This window comes from Mirounga angustirostris, unplaced genomic scaffold, assembly GCF_029215605.1.
Source record: "Mirounga angustirostris isolate CCGP_5_RB_7025 unplaced genomic scaffold, mMirAng1.0.hap1 SCAF_11, whole genome shotgun sequence".
In the NCBI taxonomy this organism is placed as follows: domain Eukaryota; kingdom Metazoa; phylum Chordata; class Mammalia; order Carnivora; family Phocidae; genus Mirounga; species Mirounga angustirostris.
In genome coordinates, this window is record NW_026991719.1 from 76443035 (window position 1) to 76462605 (window position 19571).

At 36.6% G+C, this 19571-nt stretch overlaps 1 protein-coding gene across 8 annotated transcripts in view; it reads left to right on the forward strand.

Moving 5' to 3' along the window:
- The window catches only part of DIAPH2 (diaphanous related formin 2), a 961567-nt gene that overhangs the window by 431817 nt on the left and 510179 nt on the right, over positions 1 to 19571 (forward strand). For all 8 annotated transcript variants that reach the window (XM_054508614.2, XM_045880234.3, XM_054508619.2 and 5 more), the window contains one exon: positions 12205 to 12306. In XM_054508614.2, coding sequence (XP_054364589.1) covers positions 12205 to 12306 — 102 coding nt within the window. The remainder of the gene's footprint in view (positions 1 to 12204; positions 12307 to 19571) is intronic.

Below are 19571 nucleotides of genomic sequence, written 5' to 3' on the forward strand. Positions count from 1 at the left end.
AGTACTAGAAGTCCTAGCAACAGTAATTAGACAACAAAAAGAAATAAAAGGTATTCAAATTGGCAAAGAAGAAGTCAAATTCTCTCTTTTCTCAGATGACATGATACTTTATGTGGAAAACCCAAAAGACTGCACCTCAAATTACTAGAACTTATATAGCAATTCAGTAATGTGGCAGGATACAAAATCAATGCACAGAAATCAGTTGCTTTCTTATACACTAACAACGCAACTATAGAAAGAGAAATTAGAGAAACGATTCCATTTACAATAGCACCAAAAACCGTAAGATACCTCAGAATAAACCTAACCAAAGAGGTAAAGGATCTATACCCTAGGAAGTGCAGAACACTCATTAAAGAAATTGAAGAAGACACAAAAAGTTGGAAAAATATTCCACGCTCATGGATCTGAAGAATTAACATTGTTAAAATGTCTATGCTACCCAGAGCAATCTATACCTTCAATGTCATCCCGATCAAAATTCCAATGACATTTTTCAAACTGGTGGAACAAACAATCCTAACATTTGTATGGAATCAGAAAAGACCCCGAATCGCCAAGGAAATGTTGAAAAAGACAAACAATCTGGGGGCATCACGTTGCCCAATTTCAAGCTCTATTATATAGCTGTGATCACCAAGACAGCATGGTATTGGCACAAAAACAGACATATAGACCAATGGAATAGAGTAGAGAACCCAGATATGGACCCTCTACTCTATGGTCAAATAATCTTTGACAAAGCAGGAAAAAACATGCAATGGAAAAAAGTCTCTTCAATAAATGGTGCTGGGAAAATTGGACAGCCACATGCAGAAGAATGAAACTCGACCATTCTCTAACACCATTCACAAAGATAAACTCAAAGTGGATGAAAGACCTCAATGTGAGACAGGAATCCATCAAAATCCTAGAGGAGAATATAGGCAGTCACCTCTTTGACATCGGCCACAGCAACTTCTTTCAAGATACATCTCCAAAGGCTATTGAAACAAAAGCAAAAATGAACTTTTGGGACTTCATCAAGATAAAAAGGCTTCTGCACAGCAAAGGAAACAGTCAACAAAACAAAGAGGCAACCCACAGAATGGGAGAAGATATTTGCAAATGGCACTACAGATAAAGGGCTAGTATGCAAGATCTATAAAGAACTTCTCAAACTCAACACCCAAAAAACAAATAATCAAGTCAAAAAAAGGGCAGAAGACATGAATAGATACTTCTCTGAAGATGACATACAAATGGCTAACAGACATATGAAAAAATGTTCATCATCATTAGCCATCAGGGAAATTCAAATCAAAACCACACTGAGATACCACCTTACGCCAGTTAGAATGGCAAAAATGGAGTGGGCAAGAAACAATAAATGTTGGAGAGGTTGTGGAGAAAGGGGAACCCTCTGACACTGTTGGTGGGAATGCAAGTTGGTACAGCCACTTTGGAAAATAGTGTGGAGGTTCTTCAAAAAATTAAAAGTAGGGCTACACCCTGACCCAGCAATTGCACTACTGGATATTTACCCCAAGGACACAGATGTAGTGAAAAGAATGGCCATATGCTCCCCAGTGTTCATAGCAGCAGTGTCCGCAACAGCCAAACTGTGGAAACAGCTGAGATGTCCTTCAACAGATGAATGGATAAAGAAGATGTGGGCCATATATACAATGGAATATTACTCAGCCATCAGAAAAGATGAATACCCAACTTTTACATCAACATGGATGGGATTGGAGGTGATTATGCTAAGTGAAATAAGTCAAGCAAAGAAAGTCAGTTATCATATGGTTTCCCTTATTTGTGGAACATAAGGAATAATATGGAGGACATTAGGAGAAGGAAGGGAAAAATGGGCGGGGGGAATTGGAGGGATAGATGAACCATGGGAGACTATGGACTCTGAGAAACAAACTGAGGGTTTTAGAAGGGAGGGGGGCTGGGGGGATGGGTTAGCCCAGTGGTGGGTATTAAGGAGGACACCTACTGCATGGAGCACTGGGTACTATACGAAAATAATTGATCGTGGATCACCACATCAGAAACTAATGATGTGTGTTGACTAACATAACATAATAAAATTTAAAAAATTAAAAAAAAATAAAATATAGAAAAAAAAGAAATACGTGTATCAAACATAATACTTTTGTGAAGATTAAATTCATTAATCAGGCTGAAAGCTATGAATTCTTAAGCGTCCCCTCCATAGCAGATCATTATGTTGTTAAAATTTTGTTTATTTGAATTTCACTAATAAATTCTTATAGCCTCTAGGGCTAGACCACCATTTGGTTTGTGTCTGTGTATTCTTCCTCTACTCTGTTGATGGCGGCACTGGAAGACTGGGCTTCATTTCTATGCTGCATCCTCAAGTGCACAAAGTATTTTTCCCCCAATTTGTAACACAAAGCATTTTTGTTCTTTGCACTCATATATTAGACATCTTTAGTGGTGAAATCCTTTTGTTCCTTTTCTTTGTTTTTCTAATAATTTTTGAATTGATAATATATTTACATGGTTTAAAGTTCAAGAGTTACAAAAATAGTATACTGGGAAATTTGTTCCTCTCATCTCTGTACCCCAGTTACTCAGTCCCTTCCCTAGAAGTAACTAATGTAATAAATTTCTTGTGTTTCTTTCCACGAACGTTTTATATATATACTAGCAAATACATATATTCTTCCCTCTTCTTTTCTGTAAATGGTAGTACTGCCTAGTCTTGTATAACTTGTTTGCTTTATCTAACAATATTTATTGAAGATCATTCCATATCATTCTATAAAGATTTTCCTTGGTCTTGGATATAGCAGCAGACTGGTACATTGAATGGACATACCATAATGTAATTAATCATTCTTTTATTGACAAGCTTTTGGGTTAGTTCAGATATTTTCCTATTATAAGTAATACCCCATGTAACAATTTATTAAGTTTGTCTGCAGTAGATGAACGCTTACAGTCTTTTGCTATTACCAGTACTGGAATACATAACATTATATATAAATCCTTTTTTACAAATAAGAATATATATGTAGTATATATTCCAACATAATTGGAGTGCCAATTTTTTTGCAGGAATGAGTCTAGATGATAGTATATAACGGTGAACAAAACAGTAACAAATCCCTTTTTTTAAGAGAGCTCACATCAAAGTAGAAGGTATAGACAATAAAATAAAAAATACATATTGTGTCAGATGATGGTAATTGCTTCTGGGAGAAATGAAGCAGACAAAGAGGAAAATATGTGTCAGGAGGGAGGAGTTCTGATTCGGAACCACATCATCAGGAAAGATTTCTATAAGAAAGTGTCATTGAATAAAGATCTGAAAGAAGTGAGGCGAGATCTAGGCATGATATAATATCAAGATCAAAGAGTCTGCTGTGGGAATTGTCCTGGTATATTTGAAGAACAGCAAGGAATCTTGTGTGGCTAGATTGAATCAGAGGAAGGTAGCAAAAGATGAGATCAGAATAGTTATGGAAGGGACATGAAATACGATGTAGGACATTCTAAGCTATTGTGAAGACTTTCTTTTTACTCTGAATAAGTCAGGAAGCCATTGGAAGGTTTTGAACAGTAGAAAACATTAATTAATGTGTTGTCAGGGTAGAATGAAGAAAGGCAGAGGCAGAATGGAGACGGGTTATTAGGCTACAAGAATAACTTAGGCTAGAAGTAATGGTGGCTTGAAACCCTTACGTAGAAGTGGAGGTGATGAGAAGTTATCAGATACTGGATTTGCCAAAGAATGTGATGTAGCCTGTGAGAGGGAAGAATTAATGATAACTTGTTTGTGTGTGTGTGTGTGTGCATGCACATGCATGTGCATGCACCTGTGTATTTTGCTTGAACAATTAGGATTGAGTTGCCATTTGTTGAGATGGAAAAGACTATGGGAGGAGCAAGTTTGGGTGTAAGATAAGGAATATGGTATAGGATGTGCTAAATTTATGGAGCTTATTAGACAATCAAGTAGAAATATCCAGGAGATGAGAAGCTTCTTTTAGGATACACAGTTTCCCAGTGATCCTTCACTTTTGTAAATCCTTGATGAGATCTACACCACTGACCTTCAAGCTATGTTCAGCTATACCTGAAACTCGGACTGAAAAATCCTACATTGTCAATTTGAGACCCTGGCTACAAATATTTTAAGGTATTATTTTGTTCAGTCTTGCTCACATTAAACTCAATTGTGTGCATGACTTGTACCAGTCTGAAATAGACCACATTATAAAAGAAAAACCTGAATATAATGAATCCCCAAAGTGTTCTCAACAAGAAATGACCTATAGCCTAGCAGTACTGGTTTTATCATCATAATTCCTACTGTTGCATTTCTTAGCACTGAGCTTTGACATACTTAGCTCTTGGGGTTTATTACTGGACTTACTGATTTGTGTCATGAATTAGGATATTTTGCATAACGGCATTCTCTGAGTGTGTGGGATGGCCAGAAAAATACCAGTTCATACATACAAAGTCGGAGCCAACTTAACGAGTAAAGGAATTGACTATAGTTTGAATAAGGTACTTCACAAAGGTTAAAGGTTAACAGAAATAACTTCCACCATCTCATTTGTCAAATACTAGATTGAGGTAACAACCATAACCATACTTCCATTTTGGTGTTTAAAATATCACTTCAGGGGCACCTGGGTGGCTCAGTCGGTTAAGCGTCTGCCTTCAGTTCAGGTCATGATCCCAAGGGTCCTGGGATCGAGCCCCACATCTGGCTCCCTGCTCAGTGGGGAGCCTGCTTCTCCCTCTCCCTCTCCCTCTCCCTGCTACTCCGCCTACTTTTACGCTCTCTCTCACTCTCTCTCTCTGTCAAATAAAATCTTTAAAAAAATATCACTTCAAAGAAAGGAGATTCTACCTAAAATCTTTAAGTCAACTTTATTTGTCCTCCGTAAAGTAAACATTACCTTCAGAGCTATTGAGGCCCAGTTGTAAATACACAACATTAGCTATGCACGTTGTTAAACATAGTGTTCTGGTGACATTTAGCAGTGTTCAGTAATTTGCTTAATGAACAGGTGTACAAGTATATTAGTTATGCAGATGTTAATTTGCAGTAACATGTGCTTACTGATTTGGGGGGTTCTTGTCTAAGCTATGACCAGTAAAAAAAAAAAAAAAAAAACACATAAATAAACTACCACCAGTAAGATTTGTTCCTTAATTAGGGAATCATTACAAAGTATGTATGTGTGATTCCCACTGTTAGAACCATTAATCTTGTTTAATGTGCTGTAAACTTCAGCAACATTCCTGGTAATGCCATTCCTATGGCTTCAGGTACGATGCAGGTGACAGAATGACATCTCCCTTTCTGTGGGATGCGTTAGTTAATGCACAGCTGTAGGCAACACAGGGTAAGCTTCACAGCTGCAATATGCAGCACATAAGAGAGGAGATGGAAATGCAGTCTCATACTGCATATTCCATCAGCTTTCCCTCTCAAGGTTTGGTAAACAAATATGTTATTCCTCACAAAATAGATTCAAAAACGGTTGAAAATAAAATTGTGCTTGCTGACCAAAGTGACTAATCTTTATCTGTAGTTTTTATTATTCCCTCTTCTATTGTTTCTGATTCCTATATACCCTTGTTCCTTGGATTGCCAAGGCTAACAGTTTATAAAGTGTAAAAAAGATACATATATATCAGGTCATACAATTTTTATTTTTATGTTAAAAAAATGGAAATCTGCATAGGCTAATATAGGAAACACCTATGTACCAGCCTCCCAGAATGAAAAAATGATAGCATTTTGTCATATTTAGTACAGATATTTGCTTTTAAACAAAACATTAGAGATAAAATTGAAGTTTCCAGGATTTTACTTGTTCCAGTATCACTTTCTTCCCCCAAGAAAAGAAGTCATTAATCTGCTAAGTATTTAGTCCAGGTTTTAAAATTTTGATACACACACACACACACACACACGTACATTTACATTTTATACACAAGACGTAAGATCATTTTTAATTTAGATGAATGCTATTATACTGCATGTAACATTTTCAATGATGTTTATTTTTCCATTCAAAATTATAATTGGGATCTATTCTTATTGGAATATTTAGCTGTAATACACTCACTATAAATGCTGAGCTGTATTCCATTATATGAATATAGCACAATTTATTTATCCATTTCATAACCCCCTGGCATGTGGGTTGTTTTCAGTTTTTGTACTGTTGTAAACATTGCTGCAGTGAACATCCTTGTCTCCTTGACTGACTCATAAATGGAAAGATTGGGTTATACTTATGGTAACCACAGCTTAAATGTATTAGATACTAGTAAATGTTTATTTTATATTTGTTATCCTAATTTTTACTACCACTGTTGGCACAAATTCTTATTTTTTTGCCTGCTCATCCATACTTGGTATTACAAGACTTTTGTTACTTCAATTTGATGATTGTGAAATGGTCATTGGTTGTTTTCAATTGCATTTCCCTGATGACAGGTGAGGTTGAGCATCTTTTTATTACTTGCTATATGATCTTGGGCAAATGACTCAAGTTTTCTATTTTGTAGCTTCCTCCTTTATAAGATGACAATGGTAATACCTATTATAGAAGATAACAGAGGAGGTATTTAATAAAAGTTTATTTTGGTGGTGATTGTGATGATTGTTATGGTTACTACTACTAGTACTACTATCACTGTTATTGTTGTAGTTCTTATTATCATACTTTCCCCTTTTATGTGATATATATATATTTGTATAAGTGATACATATATAGTATAAATTTATTGCAGCTATCACACAGAAATCAGGGTAGATTTTCCCTGCCTGCTATTTTCATATTTGCACTCATTTTAACATGCAATTATTTTATTGAAGTTTAACACATATTTCAACTAATACATAAAAAATGATTTCCGTATAGTTAAAATCACTTCTGGAATGTATACAAATGGAAAAATATGTATTTATATAGGGTGATCACAATTCTTATATTGATATATCTAAAACAAGTTGGGCGTTTACTTGTTTGATATAACACATATGTATGAATAAAGTTACATAAATATTTTTAGGTGATTTTTTATCACTACTGTTACTGGCTTTATTTATCCTAGTTTTGAATAGAGTATAGTTACTGGGAAGTGTCATATTTTTGCTTCTCCACATAGTCCTTCTAATATGATGTAATACATCAGTTGATGCTGATTTAAGATACAGGATTTGTTGATATGAAACTAATTCCAATAACAAAAAAAATTTGTTGAGTGATATGCATATATTCATTCAAACTATATTATTATGGATAAAGAAAATTATAAATGTTAGATATCTTTTGGAGATACTGCCCTAATTAGTAGTTTATATATGACCATGTTTTTTAGAAAACTGAGTAGACATTTAAGTCTATATGCTTGTGCCTAGGCTTACACATAGTAGGTCTTCAATAAGTATTTGCTGGGTAAATGAATGAATTAATAGTATTGATGCTGACTTTAGGAATCAATCTTATTGCATTTTGAGACAAAGTAGTTTTTAAAAGTTTATGATTTATAGTAGTTACCATTATGTAAATCATTCAATGATACCCATTTATAGTATCTTAATATTTGCTACAACTTACAGATATCTTGTCACATGTTGTTTGTACCCACTGAGATAGCAGAAATTAATAGGGGATTTATGAACATTGCCTAAATTAGATCAGGAAAAGATTATAGCCATGTTTGTTTATGCCAATGAGCACCCCTCAACTGTAAAGGAATAAATTTATAGAATAATTACAGATAAAAATCCATATGTTAAAGAAAATATAAGAATACTTAATAAGCATTTTATCTTACATAATTAGTATCTTGATGTTAACACATTTAATAATAATACAAATGTCTTTATTACACATCATTATCTTTCTACTGACAGTATTTTATGATGTTTCATTATTATTTGGTCAATTAGCAGTGATAATTTAAGCACTCAAATTAATCCATCAGATTTAAAACCAGTGGTTATATGGTTTTTCATTTGCATATGGAAAGATAACATTTGATTATAGGCCTCATTATGAACGTGAGGACCATAGGGCCATTGATGACAAAATCAATTATTGAAGTTTTTGTATTGAGACTTAAAAAAATTTCTTCAGTCCCATTCAAATAATTTCAAATTACAAAATCACTATAATTTATTGTAAGTTTTAAATTATGGTATGTTTGGTATAAGCACTTTTCACATGAGATCTACCCGCTCACAAATTTTTAAGTGCATAATACAGTATTATTAACCAGAGCTATAATTTTGTACCACAGATCTTTAGAACTTATTCATCTTATGTAATGGAAACTTTATACACATTGAGCAGCAACTCCCCACTTCTCCCATCCTCAGTCCCTGGCAACTACAATTCACTCTTTTGTTTCTATGAGTTTGACATTTTAGATGCTTCATAATTATGCAGTATTTGTCTTTCTATGACTTGCTTATTTCACTTAGTGTAATGTTCCCCAGGTTCATCCATGTTATTATTTATGGCAGGATTTTCTTCTTTTTTTTAAGGGTGAATAACATTTCGTTATATGTATATGCCACATTTCTTTGATGGACACTTAGATTCTTTTCATATCTTGGCTGTTTTGTGAATAATAGTGCAGTAAACATGGGAGTGCAGCTATCTCTTTGAGACTTTTAGTTCTTTTGGTTATATACCCAGAAGTGGGATTGGTACATCATATGGTAGTTCTAGTTTTAATTATTTGTAGAATCTCCATAGTGTTCTCTATAGCAGCTACACCATTTTACATTTCTACCAACAATGTACAAGGGTTCCAGTTCCTCCACCACATCCTCATAACACTTCGTTTTGGTTTTGGTAAGAGCCATTGAAAGAGCTGTGAGGTGATATCTCATTATGGTTTTGATCTGCATTTTCCTCATGATATTGAGGGTATTTTTGTATACCTGTTGGCCATCTCTATGTCTTCTTTGGAGAAATATCTTTAGAAATATCTTTAATTGAGTTACTAAATTGCCCATATTTTCATAAAGTTATGGAATATTTAATTTTAAAGCATTTGAAACATATGTAATAAAAGCATCCAAGGACAGGTAACAGTTTGAAACATTATGAAAGCAGGACATTTTTAAAATAAGAAACCTTCAATACTATCTGGATAAGTTTCATATGTCATTACCTCTCTTCAAATTCTCTATTTATCTAAGCCTGTGGTTGTGATCACTAAGGAATGCTTTTAAAGACAAGAAAGCCAAAGGCATTAATAGCCATTGGTTAATATTTACTGATCATGGCAAAAACTTTATTGTTTGTGAAAGGCTATCTGATTAGGGAACTATTTTAAACTAGCTTTGCTCTAGTAATTCTCAAAATAGCAGTGCCCAATCATGAAATTCTTATCATTTCTTCAACCTAAGATAAAGCCAATTTACATACTATAAGGGAAATATATTAGGATTTAAGATATTTAAGACGTCTAATCTTAATTTTAAGCAATTTGTTAATTTGAAAAGGGGAGAGTTGGAATATATTTTAATGAAAAAAATGCAAAAATATGAAGTCATACAAAATGAACATTATGTTTGTGTGGGTTACTCCGGAGTCTTGTTAGTTTGCAGAAAATCTTACAATATCCATTATACTACAGCATTTTCACCCTATATGTACTTGGTTAACTAGTCTCCAATAGGGGGGATTAAGGCATATTGGGAGATTAAGACAGTTTCCTTGACTATTTCTTAGGGAAAGATTTTCTGAATGATTCTAGAAGTAATTTAAATATGATTCAGGTACTTTTTTTTTTTTAATTAACAAAGGGATTTTGGATTGTTATTTGTTTATATAGAGTAGTCTTAACCTGGGCATGGCTTGGACTTGAGATCATGATTTTCAAGTGTAATTATTATCTAGTCTGCTTAGACTCTGCATCACTTTAGATAAGTCATAGTGATAAAGCTTAGAACTAATTATTAGGACATAATTATTTAGGTAATTAATTTTATGTTATTTTTTCTAGGAAGTTCACTTAATTTTCCTATATTTTGCACCAGTAAAACAGAGGGGGGTCTTAATGGACTTGCAGTATTTGATGTATTCTATAACATGTGTGGAAAGTTTTCCAGCTATGAACACATAGCTTAGCAAAAATGTACTGTAGTAGTGTGTTGGTTTTCCTCTAAAGAAAATCAGTAACTCATTTATGATCTCTTTAACAAAAATCAGATAAGTTAAAATAATAAAAATAACGATTTCCTCAAAATGAAATTAAATTTTTAAAAATTATTATTATGGGGCGCCTGGGTGGCTCAGTTGGTTAAGCAACTGCCTTCGGCTCAGGTCATAATCCTGGAGTCCCGAGATCGAGTCCCGCATCGGACTCCCTGCTCGGCGGGGAGTCTGCTTCTCCCTCTGATTCTCCCCCTCTGATGCTCTCTGTCTCCCATTCTCTCTCTCAGATAAATAAATAAAAAATCTTAAAAAAAAATTATTATTATGGTCATATGATTCAGTGATGAAGTTTAGCAGCATGAGTTTGGGGATAAAAGCATATCACTACTTGAATGAAAAAAAAATGTTGGCTTTACTTTTTTTTTTAAAGAAGAGGTGGAGGTAGATTTTTTTTTTTTTTGAAGATTTCATTTATTTATTTTACAGAGAGAGAGATAGTGAGAGCAAGAACACAAGCAGGGGGAGAGGGAGAGGGAGAAGCAGGCTTCCTGCCGAGCTGGGAGCCCAATGTGGGACTCGATCCCAGGACCCTGGGATCATGACCTGAGTTGAAGGCAGATGCTTAACGGCTGAGCCACCCAGGCACCCTCTCATATTTTTTAATGGTCCCATTACCTACAACCCTATTTTTATATTAGAAGAAGTAAACTGCCAACACCTGAGTACAATGGTAGCTGTGGAATTTTTGTATAGATGGGTTTAGGGATTTGCCATAAAGCTTCATTTTCACAACAGATAGCCACATTGTTTTTTACTTTGGTTTTTGAGATGGGTTCTCTGAGGTAGAGCTGATGGAGGTTATGGTGGGGCTAAGGCCACTGCTACTTCTCACAGTTTCAGGTCATTTGAACTGTTCAGATCTAGAGGATTACCTTCTGAATAGAGCATAATTAAATATTTTCTTTTAAGAAGGCAAATAGTACTAAAAACTGTCATGGATACAAAGATAACTTACTCAAAAGACCAAGTCTTTGAGGTTAATTAATTATATGTATGCAAATGGTGCTGTTGTTGTGCAACTTGCAAATGGTTCATATGAAGCGGGGGAAATCGGAGGGGTAGACGAACCATGAGAGACGATGGACTCTGAAAAACAAACAGGGTTCTAGAGGGGAGGGGCGTGGGAGGATGGGTTAGCCTGGTGGTGGGTATTGAGGAGGGCACATTCTGCATGGAGCACTGGGTGTTATGCACAAACAATGAATCATGGAACACTTCATCTAAAACTAATGATGTAATGTATGGGTATTAACATAAGAATAAAAAAAAAGAACAAAACAAAAAAAAAGCAATCTTATTAGGAATTTTTATATGACAACCCATTTAGCAGTTAAAGTTACATAGTTTAAGGGGCACCTGAGTGGCTCAGTCGGTTAAGCGTCTGCCTTCGGCTCAGGTCATGATCCCAGGGTCCTGGGATGGAGCCCCGCATCGGGCTCCCTGCTCAGTGGGAAGCCTGCTTCTCCCTCTCCCGCTCCCCCTGCTTGTGTTCCCTCTCTCGCTGTGTCTCTCTCTGTCAAATAAATAAATAAAATCTTTAAAAAAAAAGTTATAGTTTAAAGCAGTTCCACTGAGTTAAAGACATGTCTAAATTTTAACGTATTTTAGGATAAATGCATATATGCCTTTTTCCTCAATTAGTCCAAATTAGGGAGATTTTACTATGTATTTAATTCCAGGGCTGCTTGTAGGTACCTGGTAAAGGAGTAATGAATGTTGTACATTAGGTAAGAAGCTGCAATTGATTTTTGGTACTATTTGGCTTATCTTTTCTGCTTAAGTGCTGATATTTAAGTTGTAGGGAAACCTCTGAATGGGTCTGTATTATTATGTTTATCCTTTTCCTTGAACTAATGAAATAAACACATTATTGATTTTTGGCATAGGCTTTGTTAATGTAGTTAATATGCCTTACTAATTTATTTCATGTGATTGGATTAGTACCATTATTGTTTATGAATAAACTTTTTTCCTTTAGTTCAAAAGAATGTAGAAGCTTCAGAAGAAAAGAAAATCCTCCCTGCAAAGAAGAAAGTGAAAGAATTGAGAATTTTGGATCCCAAAACGGCTCAGAATCTGTGTATGTGATGTTTTCTGTATAAGGGGTGGTGGTGATGGTGGTGATGAGGAGTTGTTGAATATTTTTACACAGAGTTGTAAATGATTTGAACAGGTATATTTAGCATCTGCTAGAAACAAAATTGTGTGTAAACGTGATTTGAATTGCCTTTTTGTCATTCAGACCATCATAATTTAGTCTTCCTCAGGCCAGATGAAACTTATGAATAATAAAGCTTTGGAAAATACTGATAATTAAGCACTGTTACAGAGTAAGACATAAGGTTCACTCAAAGAGTTCAAAAGAGTGTTATGTTTCCCCTTTCTGCCTAGACCTAGGTGTGATAGTTTTGGACTATTCAGTGGTCACATTGGACAAATCCTTTTATTGCTATGCCTTTATAGTTGAAGTAATTGTGATGTTAGAGAGTTATATTTTTAACCAGTGCACTTAACTACTGGTAGTGAACCGGGGGTAGGAATTAAGATGGTGAAGGAGTTGGGGAACCCAAAGCTTGTCACAGCTCTTGAACACAGCTAAGTGGTTATCAAATCATTCTGAGCGCTCAAGAAAATATTTGGAGGTCTGAGAGAACAAAAACTGCAAGTCAACAATTAGAAAAGCTACCACCTTTTGGAAGGAATCCCAGAACATGAAGGAAGAGAAAAGGGGGCAGAAGGTTTGTTTGTTTCAATTATAATTGAAAACTTTCCTAATCTAGGAGATACATCAAAATCCAAGAAGCAAAAAGACCTCGTATTAAATCTAACAAAAGCTCACCATTGCCAAGGCATATCATAGTCAAATTCACAAAATACAGCCAAGGAAAGAATCCTGAAAGCAGAAAAGGATAAAAAGTCCTTAAACTACAGGGGAAACAGATCACATTCACAGCAGGTCTGTCCACAGAAACTTGGCAGGCCGCAAGAGAGTGTCAGGATATATTCAATGTGCTACATGGGAAAAATATGCATCCAGGAAATCTTTATCCAGCAAAGCTGTCATTCAGAACAGGAGAGATAAAGAGTCTCAGACAAACAAAACTTAAGGAGTTCATGGCCACTAAACCAGCCCTGCACGAAATTTTAAAGGGGGATCTTTGAGTGGAGAAGAAAAAAAAACAAAAGCAACAAAGACTAGAAAGGAACAGAAAACATCCTCAGAAATACCAACTCTACAGGTAACACAATGGTACTAAATTCATATCTTTACTGAAAGATATGAATCACTCTGAATGTAAATGGACTAAATGCTCGAACCAAAGACATAGCATATCAGAATGGATTAAAAAAAACAAGATCTATCTATATGCTCCCTCCAAGAGACTCATTTTAGACCTAAACACACCTGCAGATTGAAAGTGAGGGGATGGACAAGCATCTATCATGCTAATGGATATCAAAAGAAAGCTGGAGTAGCCATAAACATATCAGAGAACTAGATATTTAAGCAAAGAATGTAACAAGAGATGAAGAAGGGAATTATATCATAAAAAAGGGTTCTATCCATCAAGAAGATCTAACAATTGTAAATATTTATGCCCCCAAATTAGGAGAGCCCAAATATATAAATCAATCAACAATAAACATAAAGAAACTCATTGATACAGTAATACTGGGTAACTTTAACACCCTACTTAGAGCAATAGACAGATCATCTAAGCAGAAAATCAACAAGGAAACAATGACTTTGAATGACACAGTGGACCAGATGGACTTCACGAATATATTCTCAACATTTCATTGTAAAGCAGCAGAATACACATTCTTTTTGAGTCTACATGGAACAATCTCCAGAATAGATTACATCCTGGGTCACAAATCAGGCCTCAAGAAGTACAAAAAGTTAGAGATCATACCATGCATATTTTCAGACCACAATACTGTGAAACCTGAAGTGAATCACAAGAAAAATTTTGGAAAGACCACAAATACATGGAGGTTAAAGAACATCCTACTAAAGAATGAATGGGTTAACAAGGAAATTAAAGAAGAAATAAAAAAAATAATATGGAAACAAATGAAAAAGAAAACATGACACTCCAAAACCTTTCAGATGCAGCAAAGGCATTCCTAAGAAGGAAGTATATTGAAATACAGGCCTACCTCAAGAAACAAACGTCTCAAATACACAACCTAACCTTATACCTAAAGCAGCTAAAATAGGAACAGGAAATAAAGCCTAAATCCAACAGAAGAATGGAAATAATAAGAATGATAGAGAAACCAATGATACAGAAACAACAACAACAAAAAATCATTAGAACAGATCAACAGTACTAAGAGCTGCTTCTTTGAAAGACCCAATAAAACTAATAAACCCCTACCCAGACATATAAAAAAAAAGAGAGAGAGAGAGAGAGAAAGAAACCAAATAGAGAAAATAACAAATGAAAGAAGATAGATCAGAGCCAACACCACAGAAATACAAACAATTATAAGGCAATACTATGAAAAATTATATGCCAACAAAGTGGACAATCTGGAAGAAATGAAGAAATTCATAGAAACTTACAAACTATCAAAACTGAAACAGGAAGAAATAGAAAATTTGAACACACCCATAACTAACAACGAAATTGAATCAGTAATCAAAAATCTCCCAACAAACAAGAGTCCTGGGCCAGATGGCTTCCCAGGAAAATTCTGCCAGACATTTAAAGAAGAGTTAATACTATTCTTCTTAAACTGTTTCAGAAGATAGAGATGGAAGGAAAACTTCCAAACTCATTCAATAAAGTCAGCATTACCTTGATTTCAAGACCAGACAAAGACCCTACTAAAAAAGAGAACTACAGGCCAATATCCCTGATGAACATGGATGCAGAAATTCTCAATAAAATACTAGCTAATTTAATTCAACAGTACATTAAAAGAATTATTCAATATGACCAAGTGGGATTTATTACTAGGCTGCAGGGGTGTTTCAATATTTGTAAATCAATGTGATACACCACAGTAATGAAAGAAAGGATATGGACCACTGATCCTCTCAATAGATGCAGAAAAAGCATTTGACAAAATGCACCATCCTTTCTTGATAAAAATCCTCAACAACGTAGAAATAGGTGGAAAATTCCTCAACATCATGAAGGCCATATACAGAAGACCCACAGGTAATACCATCCTCAATGGGGAAAAACTGAGAGCTTTTCCTCTATGATCAGGAACAAGACAAGGATGTCTACTCTCACCATTACTGTTTAACATAGTACTGGAAGTCTTAGCCTCAGCAATCAGACAACAGAAAGAAATAAAAGGCATCAAAATTGGCAAGGATAAAGTCAAACTTTCACTATTTGCAGACGACATGATACTCTATGTAGAAAACCTGAAAGACTCCAACAATGCTTGCTAGAAGTAATATATGAATTCCCCAAAGTTGCAGGATATAAAATGAACTTGCAGAAATCTGCTGCATTCCTATACAGCAATAGTGAAGCAGCAGAAAAAGTAAATAAGGAATCGATCCTATTTGCAATTGCACCGAAAACAATGATACCTAGAAATAAACTAAAGAAGTAAAAGATCTGTACTCTGAAAACTACAGAACAGTTATGAAAGAAATTGAAGAGGACACAAAGAAATGGAAAAGCATTCTATTCTCATGGACTGGAAAAATAAACACTGTTGAAATGTATATACTATCCAGGGGTGCCTGGGTGGCTCAGACGTTAAGCGTCTGCCTTCAGCTCAGGTCATGATCCCAGGGTCCTGGGATTGAGCCCCACATCGAGCTCCCTTCTCAGTGGGGAGCCTGCTTCTCCCTCTCCCACTCCCCCTGCTTGTGTTCACTCTCTCGCTGTAATCTCTCTCTGTCAGATAAATAAATAAAATCTTTAAAAAAAATGTATATACTATCCAAAGTAATCTACACACTTAATGCAATCCCTATCAAAATATCACTATCATTTTTCACAAACAATCCTAAAATTTGTATGGAATTACAAAGGACCCTGAATGGGCAAAGCAATATTGAAAAAGAAAAACAAAACAGGAGGCAACACCATTCCAGATTTCAAGTTACATAACAAAGATACAGTGATCCAGGCAGTATGGTACTGGCACAAAAATACACACATAGATCAATGGACTGTAATAGAAAACACAGAAATGGACCCACAGTATATGGTCACCTCATCTTTGAGAAAGGAGGAACAAATATCCAATGGAGAAAAGATAGTTTCTTCAGAAAATGGTGTCAGGAAAACTGGACAGTGGCATGGAGAAGAATGAAAGCGGACCATTTTCGTACACCATAAACAAAATTAAATTCAAAATCAATGAAAGACCTAAATGTGAGACAGGAAACCATCAAAATTCTTGAGAAGAACACAGGCAGAAACATCTTTGGCCTCGACCATAGCAACTTATTACTGGACACGTCTCTGGACACAAGGGAAGCAAAAGCAAAAATAAACTATCAGGGCTTCATTAAGATAAAAAGTTTTTGCACAGCAAAGGAAACAATCAACAAAACGAAAAGGTAGGAGAGGAGGGGGGAAAGATGGCGGAGGACTAGGGGACCCTATTTCAACTGGTCCCCGGAATTGAGCTGGATATCTACCAGACCACTCTGAGCACCCACGAAACCAGCCTGAGATGTAAGATCTGGATCTCAAAAAAACAGAATATCGCAGGTGGTTGGTTTTGAGGTATGAAGTGTGGAGCCGTGATTCTGCGGGCAGATATCACAGGATAAACGGCAGCGGGAGGGTGCCTGGCCGTGGGGATCCTGCACCGCCGGTGAGCAAGTCTCGCGCGCTGGGGACGGGGCACAGACTCGCAGACCCATAGCAGCGGGGAAAGGACTCTAGGGCAGCCCCTGGGCTGGAAACCCGGAGCAGTGGAGTTGGGTGCGCATGAACTGGGAGCGGCTGGCGGTTTTAGAAGCACAAAGGGCAGAGATGTGCCCCAACCTGGAGGCAGGACTGGGAGCACTGCGGAGGGGTGCGCAACCCAGACCGCTGCAGTTTTTAGGAGCAGGGACAGAAACGGAGACAGTGTGTCCTGGAGAGCTCACTGAAGAACAGACTGTGGTCTTTCTGCTCTGAGGCAGAGGGTTGGAAACAGTCTCTTCTGCTCTGACTTGCAGAAGAGACACGGAAAGCCGCCAGGGAAAGCCTCCAGAGAGCAAAAGCCCCAAAGACTGATTCCCGCTGAGCCCATCCCCCACCACAGGGGGGCAGGGCAACACCGCCCAAGCAGGGTTGCCTGAGTAACAGCGCAGCAGGCCCCTCCCGCAGAAGATAGGCTGGGAAAACAAGAGGCCAGCAACCCTAAGGTCCCAAGAAAACAGGTGCATCTTGCTTGGGTTCTGGTCAATAATTTGGACTCTATACATTCCCTCAACCACCCACCAACAGAATGACTAGGAGGAGGAACCCCCAAAATAGAAAAGACTCAGAGATTATGACTTATTCTGCAGATTTACAAATGGATACAGATATAACCAAGATGTCGGAGATCGAATTCAGGCTAGCAATTGTGAAAACAATGGCTCAAATGGAGAAATCAATTAAAGGCAAGATAGAGTCTCTAAGGGCAGAAATGAAAGCTGAAGTGGCAGAACTTAAAAATGCTATCAGTGAGATCCAATCCAAACTAGATAATCTAACAGCTAGGGTAAGTGAGGCAGAAGAGCAAATAAGAGACCTGGAAGACAATATTACAGATAAAAAGGGAATAGAGGAGGCCAGGGAAAAACAGCTCAGAATCCATGAAAATAGAATCAGAGAAATAAGTGACACCAGGAGGCATTCCCATGTCAGAATCATTGGAATCCCAGAGGGAGTGGAGAGAGAGAGAGGACTAGAAGATGTATTTTAGCAAATTGTAGCTGAGAACTTCCCTAATCTGGGGAATGAAACAAACATTCGACTCCTAGAGGCAGAGAGGACCCCTCCGAAGGTCAAGGAAAACAGGCCAACACCCAGGCATGTAATAGTAAAACTTGCAAATCTTAGAACCAAGGAAACCATCTTAAGGGCAGATAGGGGGAAGAGATACCTTACATACAGAGAAGGGAACATCAGAATAACGTCAGACCTATCCACAGAGACCTGGCAAGCCAGAAAGGCCTGGCAAGACATATTCAGGGTACTAAATGAGAAGAACATGCAGCCAAGAATACTTTATCCAGCAATCCATGACCGGCAGAAACTGAAAGAATATGTGACCACTAAGCCGACCCTGCAAGAAATATTAAGGGGGGGTTCTATAAAAGGAGAAAGAACCCCAAGTGTGATCTACAACAGAAATTTACAGGGACAATCTATAAAAACAACGTCTTCACAGGCAACATGATGACAATTAATTCATATCTTTCAGTAATCACTCTCAATGTGAATGGCCTAAACGCTCCCATAAAACGGCACAGGGTTGCAGGTGGATAAAAAGACAGGACCCATCCGTATGCTATCTACAAGAGACTCATTTTGAACCTAAAGATATATCCAGACTGAAAGTGAAGGGATGGAGAGCCATCTTCCATGCCAGCGGACCTCAAAAGAAAGCTGGGTAGCAATTCTTATATCAGGCAAATTAGATTTTAAACTAAAGCTTGTAATTAGAGACACAGAAGGACACTATATCATTCTTAAAGGGTCTATCCAACAAGAAGATCTAACAATTGTAAATATCTATGCCCCCAACATGGGAGCAGCCATCTATATAAGCCAACTGTTAACCAAAAGAAAGAGTCATATTGATAGCAATACGTTCATTGTAGGAGACCTCAGTACACCACTCTCAGCAATGGACAGATCATCTAAGCCGAAAATCAACAAGGAAAGGAGAGCTTTGAATGATACATTGGACCAGATGGACCTCATAGATATTTACAGAACATTCCACCCTAAAACAACAGAATATTCATTCTTCTCGAGCGCATATGGAACTTTCTCTAGAATAGACCACATCCTGGGTCACAAATCAGGTCTCAACCGATACCAAAAGATTGAGATTATTCCCTGCATATTCTCAGACCAAAATGCTCTAAAACTGGAACTGAATCACAAGAAAAAATTTGGCAGAAATTCAAACACTTGGAAGCTAAAGACCACTCTGCTCAAGAATGTTTGGGTCAACCAGGAAATCAAAGAAGAACTTAAACAATTCATGGAAATCAAGGAGAACGAAAACTCATCGGTCCAAAACCTATGGGATACTGCAAAGGCAGTCCTAAAGGGGAAATACATAGCCATCCAAGCCTCATTCAAAAAAATAGAAAAATCCCGAATTCACCAACTAACTCTACACCTTAAAGAACTAGAGAAAAAGGAACAA